The sequence below is a fragment of the Electrophorus electricus genome, chromosome 21 (genome assembly GCF_013358815.1).
Source record: "Electrophorus electricus isolate fEleEle1 chromosome 21, fEleEle1.pri, whole genome shotgun sequence".
NCBI classification, from domain to species: Eukaryota; Metazoa; Chordata; class Actinopteri; order Gymnotiformes; family Gymnotidae; genus Electrophorus; species Electrophorus electricus.
This window is the reverse complement of record NC_049555.1, coordinates 716878-739806: the sequence shown is the minus strand read 5'-3', so window position 1 is coordinate 739806 and position 22929 is coordinate 716878. Positions and strand designations below refer to the sequence as shown.

At 38.7% G+C, this 22929-nt stretch overlaps 2 protein-coding genes across 4 annotated transcripts in view; one reads left to right on the top strand and one right to left on the bottom strand.

The window, feature by feature from the left end:
- The window catches only part of creb3l1 (cAMP responsive element binding protein 3-like 1), a 30761-nt gene extending 27018 nt beyond the window's left edge, over window positions 1-3743 (bottom strand). For both annotated transcript variants that reach the window (XM_027023206.2, XM_035520982.1), the window contains exon 1: window positions 3418-3743. In XM_027023206.2, the coding sequence (XP_026879007.1) occupies window positions 3418-3519 (102 nt within the window). In that variant the 5' untranslated portion in view covers window positions 3520-3743. The remainder of the gene's footprint in view (window positions 1-3417) is intronic.
- An 18292-nt stretch (window positions 3744-22035) lies between these two features.
- phf21aa (PHD finger protein 21Aa) overlaps window positions 22036-22929 on the top strand; it is a 34934-nt gene continuing 34040 nt past the window's right edge. For both annotated transcript variants that reach the window (XM_027023207.2, XM_027023208.2), the window contains exon 1: window positions 22036-22287. The gene's annotated coding sequence lies outside the window, so the exon portion shown is untranslated. The remainder of the gene's footprint in view (window positions 22288-22929) is intronic.

The window sequence follows — 22929 nt, the reverse complement described above, 5'->3', positions numbered from 1 at the left end:
AGTACAGAAACAGTAAAGAAGCTCTGTACAGAGGAATTTTTAGGTTGACAGTACAAATACGCTCTTGTACCATCAGGCCCTACCCTATAGCATATTGTTGTAGCATTACCTGTTGGAGAAAACGCCTAGCGATGCTCTTGCTATTCATGACAGGTGAGACCGGTCAAACCTGTAAATACCTTTTTCTCTATTTATCATAGCCATTCAGATATGCTTTGCAAAACAATTAAAGTCTGTTGTACTAGTATGCAGACACACTTGCTGCCTCACTCACGTGCTGTGTATAAGTTATCGGAAGCACTGCCGAGATAACACTGACCTAATGTGGCAATACTTCATATATTCAATAAACAATTTTAAGGATACACTTTTCTTTAAGGCCACATTTCTGAGTTCTTTCCTCTGAAACTACTTTAAAAGATCCTCATGTGTAGCAATGGAAGTGTTTCCTTTTTAACAGAACCTCAGCTGACTTTCTGTCTCACTATATTAATAAACATAAGTTCATTAAAGTGTATTAAAAACAGACAAGAAGAGACAGACAGACAGAGAGACAGCTGTAGTGTGTGTTTTTAGGAGGTGCACTGTGATTCACTCCCTCCTAACCTTTCTCCTCAGTTTATAAGTCAGGGCCAAGAAACCAATGCTAAAATGCAGAGAGCAGGAGTAAATGGAGTAAGTCTTTCAAGCTAATAAATAAATAACAATTTAACACAAAAGGAGCAGTGCAGTTTAACATAGGCAAGATCTCTCTGTTGGAGTTCAGAGCTACCCTGTGGAAACTTATACAAATGGTAGCATGGGACTTCCAACCATAAACATGAGCCATACAATTACTCTTAACTCAGGATTTGTGAGCACACAGACAGACAGACAGTCAGACAGACAGACACACACACACACACACACACACACACACACACACACACACACACAACCGCACTGTGGAGACATTCCTGGTTATAAATAAATCTCTGAAATGACCCACCTACACTTATACCCCGTAATGGCAGACTAAAACAAATGCACTCTATTATCCATCCTCAAGGAGGTGGGGTGTGTGAGTGTGTGTGTGTGTGTGTGTGTGTGTGTGTGTGTGTGTGTGTGTATGTGTGTGCGTGTGTGTGCATGTGTGTACTGGGAACTGCTTCCTCCCTAAGGGAACAAAGTCAGTCATTCACTGAACCTGTCAGGGCAAGAATCTCACATACTCAACTCATAGCAGGGCAGGGGGACACAAAGTGCTCCAACATGGACTGCTTTCCTTCCTCTCTCTCCCTCTCTTTCTCTCTCTCTCTATCTGTCTATCTATCTTTCTCTCTTTCACAAACACACAGACAGACACACACATACAGTAACTGCCCAGCCATTACATACACACAAACCCGTTAACTGTCCTTACTCATTTCTGTCCTCTCTCCCTCTTGTTATATTACCCTAACCTCTCTGATTCTTTATCTCTATCCATGTCCAGCTCTCTCTCTGTCACACAAACTCTCTCACTCTTCAGCACACACACACACACACACACACACACACACACACACACACACACACACACACACACACACACACACACACACACACACATACACTCTCTCTCTCTCCCTGCTTCACTATAGTCAAGTCCTTAAAAGAGTCCACCTGCTGCAGAACAGCTGCTGCTAAGCACTGAACACCTGGAGCTTTTATAATGGACCTCTTTCCCACCCAAACACTCCTTATTACATTCAGCACATCCCAGAATGGGCAGTGCACTGGGTCACCAGTTAGTTTTTCAGATCCCACACATGCAGTCTACAATTCCTTTAGTTTTAGTGAAGTGCTTTTGACCTTTTGAAACCTTTTATATACCATTCAAATTCAGAAGGCAACTTGATAAACCAACTCCAGTTCTGACTATGAGAGTCACATTTTAAAATAAATGTTAAATCTCAAATAAAGGTTGTCTGGTCTTTCACAGCTGTTTCAGTGATGTTTCCATCTGAGGTATGAGTAGTGTTGAGATCCCCGGCATGTGTGTGAGGCCACTATTGGGGTTAGTTTAAGACTGCAGCTACTGGACTCTCTGAGTCACAGGGCATGGAGGGAGATATAGAGAGGGAGGGAGAGATGGAGGATGACAGGGTTGGAGGGGGAGATGGAGGAATATTGAGGGGGATGGATGATGATGTGGATGGAGGAAGATAGCGGTATGGAAGGGATGGAGGGTGATGGGTGGGGAGGAAGATGGAAGAGGAGATGGGGGGGTGATGGGGGACTTAATGAATCCCATGCAGATGAGCTACTCCACTGACCCTACAGAGGGCAAAAAGCCAGACTCCTCTTCACTGCTCCACTTTTTTAACATGACTGGCCCATCCTGATAGTAGAATAAAGCTAATTATTTCTGTACCTCCTGGAGTAAAACAAACAAACAAACAAACAAAAAACACAGTGACCAGAGAGAGAGAGAGAGAGAGAGAGAGAGAGAGAGAGAGAGAGAGAGAGAGAGAGAGAGAGAGAGAGAGAGAGAGCAAAGGTGATGGAGATAAAATGATAGAGTGTGGGAGACAAACAAAAACACGGAGGATGACAGAATCTGCTACCGATGGTGATATAGTGTGCCTTACAATGCTTTTAGAACCCTCAAGGATAATCAAAATGTCATCTATTTGTTTTATTTGACACATATTTGTGAGTAATTATTATTTTTTTTAAATCTAGCCTGTAGTGACAGAACCCTGCGCGCCCATTCGCTAGAAAGGTTATTTTGAAAAAGAAAGCGTCTGTATAATTGAAAGCTTTTTTGATTTGATGCATCTTATTTATGACCCCAACACAGACGCACAACTGTCGGGCTCCCGCCCATCCCGGTTAAATATCAGCTTCATCAGCCGGATGCAGCAGGCCAGGGGCGGCCCGGGGGTGTGCACTGGCGAATACACGCACTCTTCGCCACGCCCCCTCCAAACGCTATCGCTCACACAGCTGAGCAAACTTCACAGCTGGACAAGCACACGCTTGGTTCAAACTTAATTTGTAAGAGGTTCTCTTAGACCTGTGTGACAAATTATTATAGGAGTAAACAAAAATAAAACTACCTTTGATATATCAAAATAAAAGGACGATTTAATTGTTGAATGTCCAGTGGTCACTGTCGGGTTTAATAAAATGTCTAGTCAGATTTGGATCTGATGAGAAACTCGTTCAAAAGTAAGTACAGCACATGCTGACGTCCAAACGACAACTGTCCTGTAAGATTATAATGAGAATATGCGTTATCTCTGTCTGTCAGGGGAGACTGTTCGCAGTCGCTTCATAGGACCCATCAGTAACTACATTACAGACGAAAACTGTACATTACAGATGATATTACAGAGAACAGAAAAAAAAATGATCAAAACGTCTGAAAAGAAAATAAATCACGTATCTTACCACATTGGTGAGGAAATCGGTCTCGTTGAGGTCCTCCAGGTCCAACAGGTTGGAATTGGGGAAAAGTTTGTCCGAGGCGAAATTGTCCAATATGGTGTCCATACTGGTGGTGACTCAGAATCGACTTGGAAAATAACCGAGTGTCTCAAATATAAATATGTGCAACAAAAATATAAGATGAAATCTACTATAAAAGCCTTGTTTGTAGCTTAAGCTACTTTCGCTCTGATCTCCGATGTCGCTCTCATCCAATCGGAACTCTAGCTGACTATTATATATTATTATCTATTACCTTTTAGCAGTCGCGCCGGTGGGGCTGAATTAAGGCGAGACGTTTGGATCTGTCTCATTCATCTTGTGCCTGGGCTCTCCAAGGGGCAAAAAGAGCCGATACATATTCATGTTATCTCCGCCCTACCTTCGCTTCATTTCTGAATATCTTCACGCCTACCTTGCGCTCTCCCTGCTTAAAGGGACAGTACCGTTATGAGAGTGCGTTCACTGTCCCGGTACTCGGCATGGGAGGTCGTTTACTGTTTTCTTGAATAGACTCTTGTCTTAAATGTAAAATTATATTCACTCACCAACGTGGATGTAATTTACTCTGAGGACTCTCGCCACCACTTTCTGAAATGGCATATTTTGACCCCTCCACTTTTTCTATTTTTATATTTCCTTTAAAAGTTTTTTATGCAATAATAATTCGATTAATAGCATGCTTGCCTTAGGCAATAACATGAAGCGTATTATGTTCCTAATGACAGAATCAGAAAAGGTTCGTGCTTATAGTTTACCGTGTCACACGATGTTGCTATAGTAAGCAAGCGAGATTTGGACATTTGAAACGAAACAAATAATTTTTTAATCAAAGTATATATAAAATAATTGTTGTACAAATATATATTTAAACCATAGTGCTTCTTGTATTGTTCAGTGCCGATAATCTTGACAAACGCGGCCATAAAACATTTCCTTCCAGACCCAGCGCTGATTAATTTTCAGTACAAACGAGTGGCCGATGGCTTGATCTCTTAAAGGGAACGAAACCTGTCCCCAGCCCTTTTCAAAGCAAATGCACGCCCCTTGTCGTTAGTGGGGATATGCTGCTCTTTCTGTGCATCGTATGAATGCTTGCATCACTTGATGGATTTCAGCCAGTGATTCTAAATAAATTAAATTAATTTCATTAATTGTTTGTTCTAGATGACATTTCTGTTGTCAGTGTGGGGTTGCGGCATCCGGTCATCTCTTCTCTCTTTCCTGGTGGCCCAGATTACAGAGCTGGGGCTCTGTGGTATTACACACCAGCATTAACACAGACAGGATCCAGGTGTAACCTGTGTTAACTGCTGCCTTAACACAACACATATCTTCCCACACACTAGGGCTTGGGAACTCTAAGTATCTATCCTTTGACATATTTCTTCAGTAGTACAACTCCATTGTTGTGTAATGTCATACAATAATATTTCAGTCTCTTGAGAGACACCCTAAGCACAGTGCAACCAAAACTGATGCCGTGTCTGATTACCAGCATCGTCAGTTGATTCAGTTCACTTGTTCAATTCTCAATCCACCACAAATGGAGAGCTGAGTCGTCCTTTCACCAACTGAATCAAGAATCATCAGAACACATTGACAGATGGTGGACAACGGGTTCACATTGTTTTCATTGTAAGAGCATCAGGAGGATATGTGATATGTGGAAATGCTCCCCATATCATCTTTTAAAACTTCTTCCTTTTCTTAGGTTCTACAGTTTCTCTCTCTTTTCATTTATCTCCATGTCTTTCTTTCTCTGTTATTCTTTCTCTCAGCTTTTAACCCTTAAAGGTAAGGAAAGCACAAGAAAGATAAATTCCCTGTGTTACATAATCACAGTAGAAATCAGGCGTAAATGCTGAGAGTGGTCAGCCACCTCTCAGTATGGAAACTGCAGTTCAGTGGCACTCACAGACAGGATTGCTGAGAAGGGAAGTTTAATGTGAGAGTACAATTAGAATCTTGGTATAAAAATACTGAATCAAGGTTTGGCTCTAACAGTCATCAATTTCTTTCTCCTGATGATTACTATAATAAACTAAACTGCATGGACATTTAGGCTCTAAACCACTTTCACCCTTTATTAAGAAGTCATGTATCAACAAAGAAACTGCAGAAGAGTGCAGTAATGTTGGGAAAACATTCTGACACTTAAATAATTCTGATGCATAAGTTAACGTAGAGCACCAAAATTGTTTTAGCATAACAGCTAACTTTAGCCACTTTAACATTAACTTATATATATATATTGAAGATTGTTCAATTATTTGGCAAGCCAAACCCAAATTAATGTACAGTACCTTAACATGTTCTCTCATGTTCTCTCATATTGTCCTTCTCTCTCTCTCTGTCTTTCTCTCTCTCTCTCTCTCTCTCTCTCTCTCTCTCTCTCTCTCTCACACACACACACACACACACACACACACACACACACACACAAAAGCACATTTACACATACTTTTTTCAATATCCTGAAAAGTTTCATCTTGCAGTCCAGTGTACCTACATTTCTTAAATCAATAAACTGGTTTCCTCATACCACAACAGTGTCACTTTTTTTTGGAAGAGTTTGTGCAGTACATATTATACAAAAGAAGCTTAACAAGTGGCCTGTTCTGAATGCTGCAATGAGGATTCTCCCAATCTGCCAGTGGAACATCATGTTAGGCAGTGTTTCCAGAAGTACCAGTAATATCAGGGTTTGGCAGTGATGTTTAGACTCTGAAGGACTTTACTGTGCAGTTGTGTGGAGTCTTCAGTCCAGCCCTTGGGGACCCCACATTGCTTTTCTGTTGCATATCCTATTCACATGAGCAAGTAAATGATCATTCCACAGCCCTCCAGTACCTGGCCAGACATGTTTGGAGAACACCACCAAAATGGGAAGTGCAATAAGCCTGCTCAAGGCAACCCAATGTGCAAATCTTTTTTCTTTAGTCACTATTATTAATTCTTAGTGTCTTATTGTGATTTTATATGCTTTCCATTAGGGTTGACTTTGTGATGTTTTGTTATTTGCAGCCCTGTAGTGGTTGCATTTCCAAAAGCCAGTCTTACTAAACCCTCTGAGTAAGTCACAGTCCTGACTAGTGTTAAAGTGCATACACTCTCTACTGAAATTCTCCACATTTTTCTCTCTGTCTTCAACACACTTTCTCTCTCTCTCCCCTACTGTATGTCACTTTGTCTTAACCCCCACCCTAAGTAGTGTAGTTGTCATGGTAACACTCACACCTGGCTGATTTAACATGCACTCTATAACTCCAATCCCCAGGGCTTTTACAGCCATGTGAAACTCTGCTTCCGTCCATCCAAGACATACACACACACAAACAAATACACACACACACACACACACAAGAGAGAGGCGAAGACAGAAAACATTGAACCCAAACTTTACCAGTTGGTGCTAGAAGTCATGTCAAAATAACCTTGTTCAGTTAAAAATCAAAACTATCTGCCACACTGGTATGTCATCAGTATAATTGCTTTCTTTCTTTTCTATGGAATTCTTTTCATAGGACTTTTTAGACAACCAAAACTCATTAGGAACTAGTAGAAATTATAATGAGGATGGTCAGTTTTTTTTTTCACTTCAAATTAACTTCACTTCAAATTATTTAAATTATAAAAATGCTCTACTGCCACAGCTTGAATTTTAAAAATGATCAGATAATGCATTAATATCCCAGAATGTTTCATTGCCATGGTCAAGATTATGTCCCAGGAACATTAATTCCTGATGGTGCATGTACAGGAAATGAAAAGTGAACAGACCAAGACAGACACCATCAGAGAGTCAAGGCTCCATTTAGTAATTAATCACCTCTCCTTCAGTGGCCTGCTATTAACCTTTTAAATCACAATGACCCATGGTCAGCACAATGGAAGATTCTGCAGGTGAAGCGATTTCTCCTCTATCAACTGTGCAGATATAGCTGGATGACTCTACAAATTAGCTGGAGCAGCTAAAGACTTTTGTTGCTTGGGGAAGGGATTAGTGAGCTTGAGCGTTATCACTAGAAGTTAGATGCAGAGTTCATCCTAATCAACTTTCCATGGCAAACCAGCTTTTTTCAGTTAGTAAAAGAATGTAGATTGCATTGAATTCTGCTAATAATTCCAATGCGTGACCATCTAGATTAATAATAATCCATGCAAGATCTGATTGCAAAGGTGGTAGGTATACTGTGTAGGGCCGTAACAGTGAGTGGCATTTCTGATTCACAGTCCTCTATTGCAATTGCTTATCATGATTCTTTCTCTTGCTACTTGTCTTTCCTTTGTTCCTTCTGTATTCATCAGTAATCACACACACTGATGTATTCAATCTGAACGTTCTCAGTGGCATCCAGAGAGCACAGGTCACACTGCAGATTTTACAGAAAGAGAGCTATGACAGACAGAGAAAAAAATTTTTTTTGGTGTCCTTTGTTTTTTAAAAACAACTGTATGTTCTTTCTGAATGTTATATTTGGCATGTAAATTATTTTCTTTTTTAATATCAGAAGCCTAAAAACTAAGATGAACAAATTACTTCCATCTGGCTTCTCCCAAGGCTACTTTTTAAACAAAGGTGCGCCTACAGATGATCATGCATGTTACATTTACTCTGCCCACATTACCACCGCCCTAGCCAAACATTCAGTGCCCACAGTAAGGGGTTCCACAAAGACGCCTTTTGTTCTTGAGGTTTGCTAAAATTACAACCATAAAAGGCAAAAAATAATCTCTCAGTGTATTTTAGTCTGTTATCTCTGACTAAGAAAGAGGCACAAATTTGGATTGCTTCACTTACAATCCTAAATATCTTTACTTATTTATTTAAAAAAAAACATTTTTTACAAATTAATGAAAATGTTCATGTTAAATGTTTAAATGCATTTGTTTAGGTAAATGACAGAACAGAAACAGTATGGTAAACGTCCCAGTAAGAAGTTGATGTGGACTGGGTGATCTTTTCTCTAACAATGTGTGGTCACACATGCAAGTCATCAACAAAATGTTGCACACACACCCCATTAGCTAATTGACAAATTTATTTCCAAGGCACATTTTTCATCTGTTTGGACTGAGCATGATGGCAAACATTGCAACTGGAATAGTAGGAGTAGGCTTACATGAAGAAGAAGGTAACTAGCTTGAGAATCTGAGTGCCACAAACATTTGACATAAAAATAATTGCATGTTGTTTTACAAAATCTGTTAAAAGATCTCTGAAAATTATTTGTGAGACATTAAAATAACAGGTACATTAATGCTGAAATGATGGGTGATTTCATTGTTCATATGCAGAGTGAAATCAACCCTTTCAGAGCCTTTGAGTGTCTATTCTTATGTCTTACAAAGGCTTACACTACCCACTAACACTACCCACTGACACTACCCACTAACACTACCCACTGACACTACCCAATAACCCTGCCCACTTATTCTACCCACTTACATAACCCACTGACACTACCCACTAACACTACCCACTCAGGTTTATTCATGGCTTATGTATATAACAGCTGCGTCTGATCTTTATCTTAAATATTATTAGAGCCGTTATTCTATGGTACAGTGAACATTCTTGCACCTCATACAAAACTCTTGGCGATGGGAAGGACCATAATGTAAAAACAAGTGCAAGTTCTTCAAGTTCCATTCTATACAATGTCTAGATTAACAAGTGATTGCTGCCATTATTTAAGAGCAGCACACCTTTATTACAAAAATAAAGAAACTGATCTGCAACAGCTGCAACAGCATCTGGTGCCCCTAAGTATGGAGGCCCATATTCCAGGAACAAATCTAAACATGCTCTCTATTACGATGTTGACTTCTATACCAGAATCAAGCTGTATGTTTATCAACCCACTCCTTAACAGACAGAATATTGATCCTTCTATATTCATTTACCATCCTATTTCCAATATTATGTCTCCCAAAGATATCGTAGGAAGGTATCCTACAGGTCTGCTCTTTTCAAAAGTGGAAAATCATTCGTAACATGTTTCAGTATGCATTTCTGAAACATCAGTACATAATCAGAATGACCTATTTTTGTCAATGACCTGTATTTGTCAATGACCAATATTTGCTTTAGTATGCATGTGTTTTTCTTGGTGCTGTTGGATCTGAGTGCATTATTCTCTGACACTATGTTGACTATAATTATTGGGCTAAATTCTTAAAACATACGCCCAACGTGACATTAACAGCAAACAGAGCCACAGTAACACATTTCCTCGTTCATAAATGTGGACTGCAGGCATATTTTATCATTTGTGTGATATGTGGCGCTACAGGGTTTGTCCTCATTTACATGTAACCCTAGTGATAAGAACATCATACAGCACAGATGAAGGTGCTTGAGCGGGATTTCAGAGTGCCTCAGACCTTTGACATAAGAATTTTAGGAAACAGAAACAAACTGAAGATATACAATTTTGTTGGTCTTCCATGGTTTATAAGAAGTATATAACCATGCAGTTCCCATCTAGGTGAAATTTCCAAATGTGGTTAGTCAGTCATCTGTCTCTTCACATGAGTCTTTACATAATATGCATGACTTTATGTACTTGTCTATTTTAAATGGCTTTGTCCAACTGAATTTGCTGCAATGGTTACTTGACAACGGGGCTCAAATTATTGCCAAGATAACTTTCTAAATAGGAATTAAAAACTATGTCATACATTTGTCCATTACGTTTTATGAAACTGGCCATTAATGGGTTAGAAGACCAATCTCTTGCCTGGCTGCCTAGTTTCTTGCAGTTTTTCTGTCCACATTTGTAAATGGGGACATTTCTGAGCCCAAATGCGTGCAATATTATGTACCACAACATTTAGTTTAAGCCCTTGAGTTATTCTCCCTCTACATACCACCCAGCTTCTGCGTGCTTCTACACACACACACAGACACACACACACACACACACACACACACACACACATTCATTCCCGCAGTGTCCCTTTCTTTTATATCAGATGCCCTTTCTTCCCATAGGTCACATGTGAGAGTTCTCATTCTCAGGAGAGCTGGTGAAATGGCATAACTTCATAATTTGTCCCATGTAGTGAATACAAGGTCCAAACACCATCATAGTGTGGGTTGAAAAAACCTCTGCCCTCTGCCACTCAAAATGCTGCATACAATGCTAGCTTGTCAAAAATGCTGGAAACCAAGCACTGCTGATAACTACTGCTTTGTACTTTAATATTTCATCACTAGGTGTGTGTTTATTAGTGTTTGAGTATGGTTTGTGCAGAGGGGAGGAGGGGAGAGAGATTGCAAAGGGAGATTGAAGAAATAATGTTGAAATACCATCATCAATTAGAAGATTCATGTTTTGTCCTGGGTGGGTCAGACGACTAAAATGAATATACACATCACATTATTCTTTACATACTTTCAATAATTCCACACATGTACACCAGTTTGTGTTTCTTGCTGTGTTCAAGATGATTGTTCTAAATTCCCATTCCTGTGGAGCCACAGGGCCCCTGCATAGTGTTTTGCTGCAATAAACTAATGAACTGGTCATCTGATATATGAAGAGCTGCATAAGTAGCTGATGACTCAGCTGGATCAGGAAATGTTTCATGGCACTGCTGCAGCTCTGCACTGCTGGAGTGAAGTTGGACTTTCTTATCATTTCTTCATTCTCTCCTAGAAGCCTTTTGCAGAGTCCTACCTGAAAGTGGCTTATGTTTACTCCTGAATGTTGTCTTATGTTTACTTTGTCTTATGTTTATCCAGTACATGAAAGGGAGGAAAGGTTTAGGCCCGCTGTGGCTCAGCAGGTTCACTAGGAGCTGAAGACATGACTCTGCCTCAGAGTGACTCTGTTTCAGAGTGACTCTGCCTCAGAGAGACTCTTTTTCTTTTCTTTTCTTTTCTTTTCTTTTCAGAGGGATGCTTGTTCTTCTCTCAGTTTCCATCCCTAATACTTGCTCAGTGCCAAGTTGCTTCTGGATTGCCATAGAACCCCTTCACTCCATCCAAAAGGCTTTGAGAAGATGTTCGCAATACATATTCCTGAGCTAAATAATGTTTCAGAAGAATTCTTTTACACAAACAGACCTGAATTACACAATTCAGGAGCTGGGTATTCAGGAGCTGGGTATTCTGGAGCTGGGTATCTAAGCAACAAGCTTTCATGCCTTTGCCACAGCAGTGCTGGAGGGCAAACGTACAGACAAATATATAATTTACACAGGCCACTCTTTGGTTAGGTGCTGTCCAGATTGCAGTTCAGGTTGTCTGACATCTGTATTGCTGACAGCCATGGTTCCCTGGGTCTAGGGGAGAGTGGTAGGCTGGATAAGGGAGAGAAAATGTAGTGGATAATTCAGAGAGCAGGGTACTGGAGTATAAATAGGTGTAACAGAAGGTGTAAATAGGTGTAATTTTCTACACTTTGTCTTGGGTTGTGCAGCCTTGAAACACATTTACACTTTAACATTGAATGTTATTTTTGTTATTTTAAAAGGAAAAAAGGAAGAGATAGATATAATGGTGGAGATTTGTTGAGCACATCCTCAAAGATTTGTCCCAGAGAAGTCATGGTGATCAGTTTTTCCATGATGTCAGGAGACAGGTGACACATTGACCATACCTGATTCTCACTGCAGCAGCCAGCAAGCAGTACTATCCTCACACTTGATATGCTGACGCACTCAGTCACAGGCACCATGACAACCAACACAGCAGAGCTAATGCATGAATACAGAGAGAGAGACAGAGAGAGGAGGAGGAGGAGGAGGAGGAGGAAGAAGAAGAAGAAGAAAAGGATTCTTTTGTTATGAAGACCTATCCTAAAAATATTGGTTCTGAGAATAAGACATGCAAATACTTGCAATAAATACATAAACAAATAAATAAAAAAAGTCCAGGTAAAATGCTTCTAACATTCAATGTTGCAAATGTTATTACTTTCATGTTTCAAGCAGTGTTCTGTGCATTTCACAGGTAATTAGCAATTAAGGACTTGGAATTGCTCAAAGCATGATGTACTTGTATTCAAATCCTGAACATGAAGGTTGAGAACCAAACAGTGATTCACTTATTTAAAAAAAAGATAGACTTTCCATCACATTTATCTGTGTGTGTATGTGTGAGTGTCTGTTTCTGTGTGTGTGAGGTTGTGTGTATGTGTCTGTTTCTCTCTCTCTCTCTCTCTCTCTGTGTTTGTGTGTGTGTGCGTGTTGGTGCTGCCATGAGTCACAGTATTAGTCATCACGACTGAGGTTGAAGGGAGAACATGCGTCTGTACAGCTCTCATGTGATGCTGTGTTTCTAATCATCCAGCAGTTCCTCTATTCTCTCCAAGACTCTCATCCAGATTTAATATATTTGACTTGAGTTTATGTATTAATTTGAGACACAAATATGCATGCACACCTGACATACATATAACATGCATACACACCTACACAGACTGCTAGCATTTCAATAAAGTGTTATATCCACAACATATTCTAAAACATTTCCTCTTCCAAACAAGCTTATGACAAGCATCTTACAATTCCTATGGCTTATTAAAGACAGTTGCTGTGGTTTATTACAAGTGATCAATTCATCTATAAATAATTATTTAATAGTTTTGCAGAAGGGTGTGCACCATATGCTTCATTAGAGAGGAGTCATATCTTCTTTAAAGAAAAGTCATATCTTCTTTAGAGAGGAGTCATATCTCCAGCCTGTCCTGAGCACCTACTTCTGTGGACAAGAAACACCCTAGTCTGACTCAGAGAGAGAGAAAGAGAGAGGAGAGAGAGAGGGATGGGGGGCAGATAGAGAGAGACAGTCAAAGAACAAACACAAAGAGAATGTGAGAAAAACAATATATCATGTAAATACATCATTTAATAAACATTTAATGTTTCTGCTTTGGTCAGATATATGTATACACGTGTGTAGTGTGTGACAGATGAGATATATGTACACGTGTGTGTAGTGTGTGATAGATGAGATATATGCATACACAAGTGTGTGGTGTGTGGTATAAGCAGGCAGGGAACAAGATCAGAGGTTACAAAATGTTGTATGAGGTGCCCTTTTCTGTCTCTTTGTGTGTGTGTGTGTGTGTGTGTGTGATCCTGACCTTTTCTTGTGACATCTGTTTGAGCATATGAACAGACATCAGATAAGAGGAACAAGTATGGCTGCCTCTTGTATTCTGCACTCAACATAGAACAGACATACACGCATATTAGTACATAGAACAGACATTCACACATACACACATATTAGTACATAGAACAGACATACACACTTACATATCAGTACCTAGAACAGACATACACACATATCAGTACATAGAACAGACCTACACACATATCATTACATAGAACAGACATACACACCTGTATATTAGTACATAGAATAGTCATACACACCTGTAAATCAGTGCAAACAAAGAACAGACATATGCATCTACATATCAATACACAGAGAAGGTCGTGACATTCACAGCTCTGTGTATAACAATACTACAGCTTCTTCTTATGTGTTGACAGTCTGTGTATGTGGCTGCTGAGTGATGGTTTGAATAAACTAGTCTAATAATATCAATGCCAGGACTTGTCCATGCTGGCCCATATTTCAACTTATAAATGCGTGCAGTGGAAATGTCAGAAATGTAAAGAACAAATAATCCTCCATCTACTCTAATGTTTCTCATCTGCAATTAGATATGATTATCTATTATATATATATATATATAAATATATATATATATATATATATATATATATATATATATATATATATATATATATATATAAATATATATATACATACATACATACATACATACATACATACATACATACATATATATATATATATATATATATATATATATATATATATATATATCTTTTTATCTGACTGTATATTATAGCTTTTAACCTCCTAAACATTTAACATTGTTTTAAGATATAGTATTCAGCAGCTATTGTAAATTATTAAGAAAGCACATTGAAACTAATATGAAAGGTATTGATTTAGTCAGGAATGAGAGTCTGAACCTCCTAGCAAATGTTTGGATTGTTTGGAGTTAAAGGGTAGATCTAGTAGGTCTAGAGCTGTCAATACCATTAGTAGATCCAAAGCTGTCAGTAGCATTAGTAGATGTACACTTTACAAGAATTTTAGTAGATTAGTAACTTGGTTCAGCAATTTTTTGCTTGCCGTTTGTTATGCTGTAACTCTCTCAGCATATATTAAATCTGTCAAGAAGGCACGTGGAGTGGTTAAATGTGCTCCAAATCATGCAGATGAGAGATTTGCTCCAGCAGGAGAGCAGGGGCTAATAAACTCACTGAGCAGGAACATCATGCAGAATATGAAGAGTGAAATTATCCCAGTGATGTCAGCAGAATCCCTGACACATGGGGTTCCAGCCTGCTGTGACTGGTACAAGTGTCCCGATCCATGTGACAATGCGAAGGTGTGATGGCATGATGGTGTGAAGATGTGCAATGTTGTGACATGATGACATAACCAAAGCCAAATATTTTAAAGCATCACAAACCTAATTATGTTTGAATTGTTGCATTAACATTGGCTGATGGATGATTTGGCTCATTGCGACTTCTGAGACCTTAGATTCATGTATTAAAGATTCTTCCTTTTTAAGATTATTTCATGGGTAACACATAAAGTTTTAATCGCAGTAGGAAAGTAGGTTAAATGAACCGGTCACAAACAGGTCTGAGGTCAGGGCTTCACTGTCTCTCACTCCCAGTCCCCTCCCCCACCCTGAGAAAGATTTGCCACGTTATTCCAGGGAGAAGAAAGCCAAAATGAGACCCTTCAGACTGCAGCTTCAGAGGCAGCCGGCAATGAGAGAGCTATTTATGTTTCTCCACAGGGTCAGTGTGTCTGCCCAGCACAGCTTATTATTATGTAAAGTGTGTCTATGACTGTGTGAAATACACTCTAAACGTATTTGACCTGCCTTGACTTGACTCGAGCTGTGTGGTTTGAGGTTTTTGAGTTACTACTGAAAAGTCCTGTGAGGGATAAGAGTTAAGAGCTCTGTTTGCCTCCTCACTCTCTTGTTCTCCTTAAGGAAAGATTCCTGGGGCTAATCCATTCCATTTGGTTTGTTGTCTAAGAACATTACAATTTCCTTGTTTGAGCCTTATCTTTGGGTGTGTGATTGCTGGGAAAATATATCAATGCACATGGCCTCTGTTGACCTACCAAGACTGGGAAGGCTGCTGCTCACATGCTTTACCTTGTTTTGTTTTTTCAAATGATTCTAAAAAAATAAATAAATGTTCAATGTCCAAATCACAGATTTGGCATGAATCTGCTTTTGGAATTATCATGGAAATTATATTAAATTATGTGGTTCTGGCAAAGCATGCAAGACACCTACACTTTACAAGAATTAATCTATCTATCTATCTGTGACAACAAAATGAACATGCAGACTTTTACAATGAGAATGTTAGGAGGCACTGCATGTTTCCCTTCTCAACTGTATTATTCTGATTAGCTGTAGTTATCCCTAATGCCACTGTACTGCTGCAGATATCCCTAATGCCACTGTTCTGGTGTGTTATCCCTAATGTCACTGTACTGGTGCAGTAATCCCTAAATCCCACTGTACTGGTGCAGTTATTCCTAATGCCACTGTATTGGGGCAATTACACCCCAGCTGTGTAGTCTCTTGTATGCTACACACACACCAGCTGTGTGGGGGCTCTTGTACGAGTACACACACCCCAGCTTTGTGGAGTCTGCATGTTTTGTTCTGTTCTATAGTCTTTATTTAATGAGAAAGAACAGGAAACAGGTTATTTGCTGATGGTAATGACAAAGATCAGCCTTTGGTTTGGCAATTTCCAGTGTCCTCTTTATTTTGACTGCAGGCTAGAAAGTGTGTGAGGGGGTGTGGTTTTGTGTGTGTGTCTGTGTGTGTGTGTGTGTGTGTGAGTGTGTATATGTGTGTGTTGAAGAGGTAAATCAGTGTCAGAGCTCTGTCATCTCTTCCCCCACTAATCCAGAAGTGGCATGTGGCGCTTGGTCTTAGTCAGCCTGGAGAGGAGCACTCTGGCTGGGTAAGCCTAGCTGCAGACTCCCCTGAGGTTCCATACAGCTCTGTTCGCATCATCAGTGCTAGTTACACTTCACCTCACTGCCTGTTTCCACCAGCGCCCCAGGCATGCCATGAAATTATGCAGAATAACGATGACTGCTTAACTTATGGGAGAGGAAATGTATTAGAGAACTGGGTTCATCCAGTCCATAATGAAAATCATCTAATTTTGGCCATCAAAGAACCACCAAAAATCTGATAAAGAATCAACTTGGCAGTTATGAAACTTTCAAAAATGTCTGTCAAAGCCAGTTCACATCTCTCAAGAGCTGCACTCAAGCCTGTAAGCAGAAGGCCATGTAATGGCATGGTGTTCTCTGAGAGGATAGTCGGGTTCCGCGTTGAGTATGGTTCCGTCGAAGCTTCTGCCTCATGCCATTGTGAGTTCAAGTTCAAGTTTCAAGTTTGGTTTATTTGTCACATACATAGTCATACACAGTATAACTCATAGTGAAATGGTTGAGAGTGCTCTGTCCAAACTGAGGAAAAAGAAAACAGGGGTGCATAGACGAATATATATTCTATATATGCATTGCTACTGTTCCCTTTGGACTTTTTTCATTGGTGGTTTAGATCCAGATTTACGTGAAGCTGCTGAGTTGCTTCATTTGCTATAAAAAGCACCACACAAATTAAACTGAAATGAATTGAAAACTGAACTGAAATGAAGTCATAGCTGTAATTTAGTTTCCAGTGGTGGCCAGTCCCTGTTATCCTTTAATCAGCAAGAGAGACAAGCTCCAAAGAGAGCTGTCCAGGACTCCAGTCTGGCTATGAGACATAGTGTCCAGCGCAGGACTCCAGTCTGTCTAATGGACATAGTGTCCAGTACAGGACTCCAATCTGGCTATGGGACATAGTGTCCAGTGCAGGGAGGCCTGTTAATTGGGCATGGGCATCATCCTTGTATTTCAAACATGCTCCACCCATCTGTTTTCAGTAGGTTAGAACAAGAAACACATTAAACCTTAGCTTTAAGCTTTCCTTTTTTTTTTTCAACAAATGTGGGATCAGATCTCTGTCAATAGCTTTGCGTGGTGTGATCCTATTTCACTTAAAACCCCTTAGTCTCCAAGGAACTAGCAGGGGTCCAGACTTTTCATTTTCTTGTAACTAGATACCTTTTGTTTAGTTTTTTTATGTGGTTATAGTAGTTGTTGAGTTATTTTTGGATTAGTAGCTAAAGAATAATCCTGAAGTTTTAGAGGTTGGTTATATTTGTGTGATTTAAAATATAAGAGAAAGTCTTCGGTCACAGTTGTCATTGCAAACCATTTCATTAAGCAGACAAATTCTTATTCTTTAAATAGTGCTGATCGCTTTTTAAGACACAGTATGAGAAATGGAGAGTACCTATTGCCTCAGAAAAGGCATTTACTCCAGTGACAACAGTCTCAGTTTGTGTGTGTGTGTGTGTGTGTGTGTGTGTGTGTGTGTGTGTGTGTGTGTGTGTGTGTGTGTGTGTGTGTGTGTGTGTGTGTGAATGTGTGTGAAGCCCCTGCCTGTCTCCATTTCAAAGAGCAACCTCATAAAGCACATTTTACTGAGGTTTTCTGTTTAATATGCCTGATTCTTTTGCACCCAGCATAGAAGCTGAACTATCAGGGTGTTGTTCAAAAAGAGTTTTTCATTTTTTAATGTCTCGATTTAAAAAAAAAAAAAAAAAAAAGTTTTAACATAATTTTAAGTATCTGGAAGAGATATGAAAATAGCTTAGATTGCATTTTAGAATGGAGTTTAATGTTTAATGTTTTCAGGAAAGTTAGATAAGTCCAGGTAAATACATTTCACCAGTCAACATATTACCAAGACAACAGAATGCTTGAATCTATAAGCTGATGAGTGTGATAGATAGATGTGAAGGTATAGAGAGTTTGCTTATGATTTTTGTTATAAAGAGGATTCTATATTACATTTCTAATCTACATTTTGTCCTGGAATCTAAATGAATAGATACACACTTTAATCCAAACCTGTTACTGATAAAAATGATTACTTTTTCATCAGAAGTTACACTGAAGCTGATATCAGTGTAGCATGGACCTGCACACAACCTCATTTCTTTCCCTCTTTGGCAGACATAAACACACACAAACACTCTGTAGATGATTGTGTTTGAGTGCTGTTATGATCAGGGTCTGGAGATTCAGAGCTGTGTGTATGGTTTAGTGAGCAGAGATTGGAGAATGGTGTGAGATGACCTACTTAAAGATGGCATCACTCTGATGAGAGGGTTTTAAAGTAAGGTCAAAGTGCAAATGAGGTCCCGCCACACTTATTTCATTTCAGCTGTAGAATAAAAATGTAAAAATCAAATATGCAATTATATCAGTCTAAACAGAGCTGTTACTCATTCAAACATCCCCTCTAACATTGCATTTTAAAATTTTTCTCTCACTACATTGCAATCTGACCAATCATAACAGGAGAAATAGATCAAAAGGTCAAGAACAGAAGACAGGGAATGAGTCAGACCACCAGTGAACCTCAGACGATAATAACAGACTTTCAGTGATCAGAGGGTTTATGGAGTCTTAATATAAACTCTGTTTTAAATTCAATGAAATGTATGAGCTTTTGAATATAATTATTGTATAATTTTTTAATAGTGAATAGTGTCTCATTGGCATCTAACAGTAGCTTTGGAGAGGCCACACATTTCCACATAATGCAGGGTACATTTATTAGAGTGTAAGACGCCCAGATAAGGGTTATTCAGTGGGATGGTTTTTAGATATAATGCAACTTTCAGTAATTCACCTTCTGTGTTTCTAACCAAGGAAAACAAATCAAAACCTGCATGTGTGCTTCTGTGAGTGTGTGAATTCATGCATTACTGCTGTAGTAGTGTGTGTGAGCTCATGTATTACTGCTGTAGTAGTGTGTGGGGGGCCATGTGTTTACTGTTGTAGTAATTTAGATAAAATACTGCTAAGCGTCTACACACAAACCTAACCACCATTTTAAGATATGTGTAATCTAACTTTAACTTAACATGTACCTGAAACCTGTAACCATCTGATAATTATTGGAATATACCAAATATTAAAACTTTGAGGGTGTACGTGTGCGAATGTGTTTGTCTGTATGCTCATATTCACCTTTGTGTGCATCTTTTGTGGTGTGAGTGGGGGGGGGGGGGGGGGGGGGGACTGTGAGTTGTTAGGAGGGTGCATATGTACCTGGGCAAATGCATGTCTTGTAATATAACTTGTATGTATATCTCAGATAGCATTTATTCAAGCTGGTATTTGTTTATTGTTTATATATAAACACCTGTTTACATCCTTCAGCTCAATTATGTGGAAACACCTGTTTACCTCCCTCAGATTGCGTTAATATTTTTCTGTGATTTGCTTGCTTAGCTTTCTTATCTTTTAATAAAGTGCCATCCTTTGTTTAACTTTAAACTGATGGTTTAATCTCATTTTAAGGGTAACAAATGTCTCAAACCTTTAAAGCTTCAATGACGTTGATGAAAGGAGAACAATGGATTCTGCCTCCCCCTACAGGTTATGCATAAGTATTGCATTCCACCTCACAACAGCGGTGTGATATTCATGTGCTTTATTGGCCGCTTGTAAAAAGCAGACTATTACATTAGACTTTATGCTGTTTCCACGGTCTTCAGAGGACAATGCAGTGGGCATGGACATAAGCATTTAAGATAAGGGATTATTTAGTGGTTAATTTGGAATACAATAGAATACACAATAAAATACAATTAAAAATACACAAATAGTACTCAAGTTCTGCAAAGAAAGTGTTAGAATAAACTCAAGCAGCATTAACACTGTGTGTGTGAATGCGGTCCTGATTCAGTACCACTACATGGGGAAGCACACTCATGCTTCATTTGTCATGCAACTATGAGCTACGAGAAGTATACAGTAACAGGGAAATGATTGAGTACAACCTGCTTGAAACCAGATTTCTGATATTTTGCTATTATTCAACTGTATAAACACATCAATAATCACCTACGTTTATCATATTATGTTTCTGTGTAATATATTATATGATGTAGTCTGTATAATGTATGTTGATATTGTTTGTTATAGCACTTATTGTTGTATGATATAGAGGTTATACTTCTAGGCATCAGCATTGATCCCTGTATTTCAACAGTATTCTAGTTCAATGGTATCTTGAACTCTAACTTACTGCACTGGTTAGGATGTATTATATGAGTAAATGACAAAGTTCTATTGTAAATCGCTCTGGATAAGAGCATCTGCTAAATACCAAAATGTAACTGTAAATGTAGTCTACTTCTAATTATTATTTTGTAGACTACTAATATAAAATTTAGATTATATTAAATTGTACAAAGGACTACAAAGGATTTATTTCAAAAAGCATAAAATGATAGAAAACGTTTCATTATTACAAAAGTATTCTAGCAACTGTACAATACTGTGCACATTTGCTCTGTGCATTTTCAGACCAGATTATTCAAATTTAGGAGCGCTATAGTGGCCAAAACAGATTAAGATTATTGTCAGATGTGAAACAATTTGTTATGTTGTTCGTGTTTTTTTTTTTTTTAATTGTGTTGTTTGTTTTAGCCCTTGGTTGAAAAGTTATATATGATAGCATGGGTAATCAGTACATTGCTATTTATATTAACACATTTATTTTAGTATTCAGTATATTTATTTTAATAAAACTCGGTTGTCTACATAAGAAATTGAATAATATTAATTATTCACAATTCAGTATTCAGTGCCTATCCACTAATCATCTTAAACTGTGTCTATATGGTTTACTTATATAAAGTGCACCTTGATTTCCATAATAAAGGAAGTTATTGGCATCTAGATAATAGTTAATAGGCAAAGAAAATATTAACAAACTGGATCTGGACTTGTATGTTTTGTCAGTGTTTTATTTTATTTCCAATATTTGGTTTAACAACTACACCACTGTGTGATTTAAATGTTTGTAGAGAGTTCCGAGTTTCCCAACTGAAAAGAAACACGGAGATCTTATAATTAGTGAAGATTTCTATAAAAATCAATAGACCTAAAAATAAACTTTAAAAGAACGGAGTTTGTATTTATATTGTATTGAACTGCACTAGACCATTTTAAGGTGAAATCATCCTAGGCTGCGCAGGTCGCTCGTTGCTCCGTGCCTTAACTTGTGCACAGTAACTTCACTCAGCATGAGTTTCGCCGAGTTTACATCCGGGTGTTTTTTCCTAGGCAATGGGAGGCGTACTACCCCCGTTCCTTAGGCAAAGTGAAATAAATTCGCCGCACCGTCACATAAAGTAGTTCTCTTTTTCAAACTATTTTTTTTCTTACTATGTTGTCGGCATCACCACGACGTATAACATTACTAAACTGATGTACATGCTAACGAATAAGTAGGAGCAGGTACTTCGTCTTTTGTGCGTTATACATCATAGTTTGACTGTCCCATTCTCTTGCTGGGCGCATTGATATCTGGCGTGCACAGGCTGGGGTGAATGAGATTGAAGAAGAGTTCTTGTTTTGTATGTCAGTTTTTTCTCTTTTTATACATTTTTTATAAAAAAATCAACTCGTCAAATAAGGGATATATTACTATACGCTATGAAGACTATGGTGAGCTAACATGGAATGAATTCGCACAAGGGACAGGATTCGATTGTGAAATATCAGGCTCATAGTAAATATTTATTTAAATAATTTCTGTGCGAGGAGAACAAGGTTGGACTGCTGTTAGAGTGAGTACGAGGGTAAGTGCACCTCCGGATTTTTTTTACGACATCGCTAACTTTTATTACAGCATATTTGAACTCTTTTCGCTTTTTGTGGAACCACGATAGATCTAAACGTTTCTGGTTGGTATTTCATTCGACGGAAAGCCAAAGCAGGGCTGCCGTTTTTGTCCGTTTCTGCTTATTCTAGGAGTTGGGCGAGAGTGCATAGCTATTGGACGGCTGTTCGAGAGGTGCGGAAAGGGGCAGACTCCAACTTGAAGCCGACTCGCTGTTGTTACACAATAAAAGCCTATTCACCACCAAAATAGCATTAAATGTATATTAACAAATGCATCGTATGTATAACATATCGTTTTAAACGCTCTGAAGAACAAATACTACAAAATGTTGTGCAGTGTTTATTTTTATTTCGCTTATTTCCGTACCTCGCATCGTGGATGGTTGTGCGAAGGCACTTAGCGTTTTCGGCTGTGATCTTTCATTACTAAAGAATCTTCTGCTCCGATAGTAGCAAGCATCCCAGGTCGTGACAATGTTTTACATTTCATTTCATAAGAGGGAAAATTTGATTTGACGTACAGCGATTGGAGCAGGCCATCGAAGATGTGGTCAGAGAAACGGAAGTTTACAAATGATTCCAGAACAACTTAATAGCCA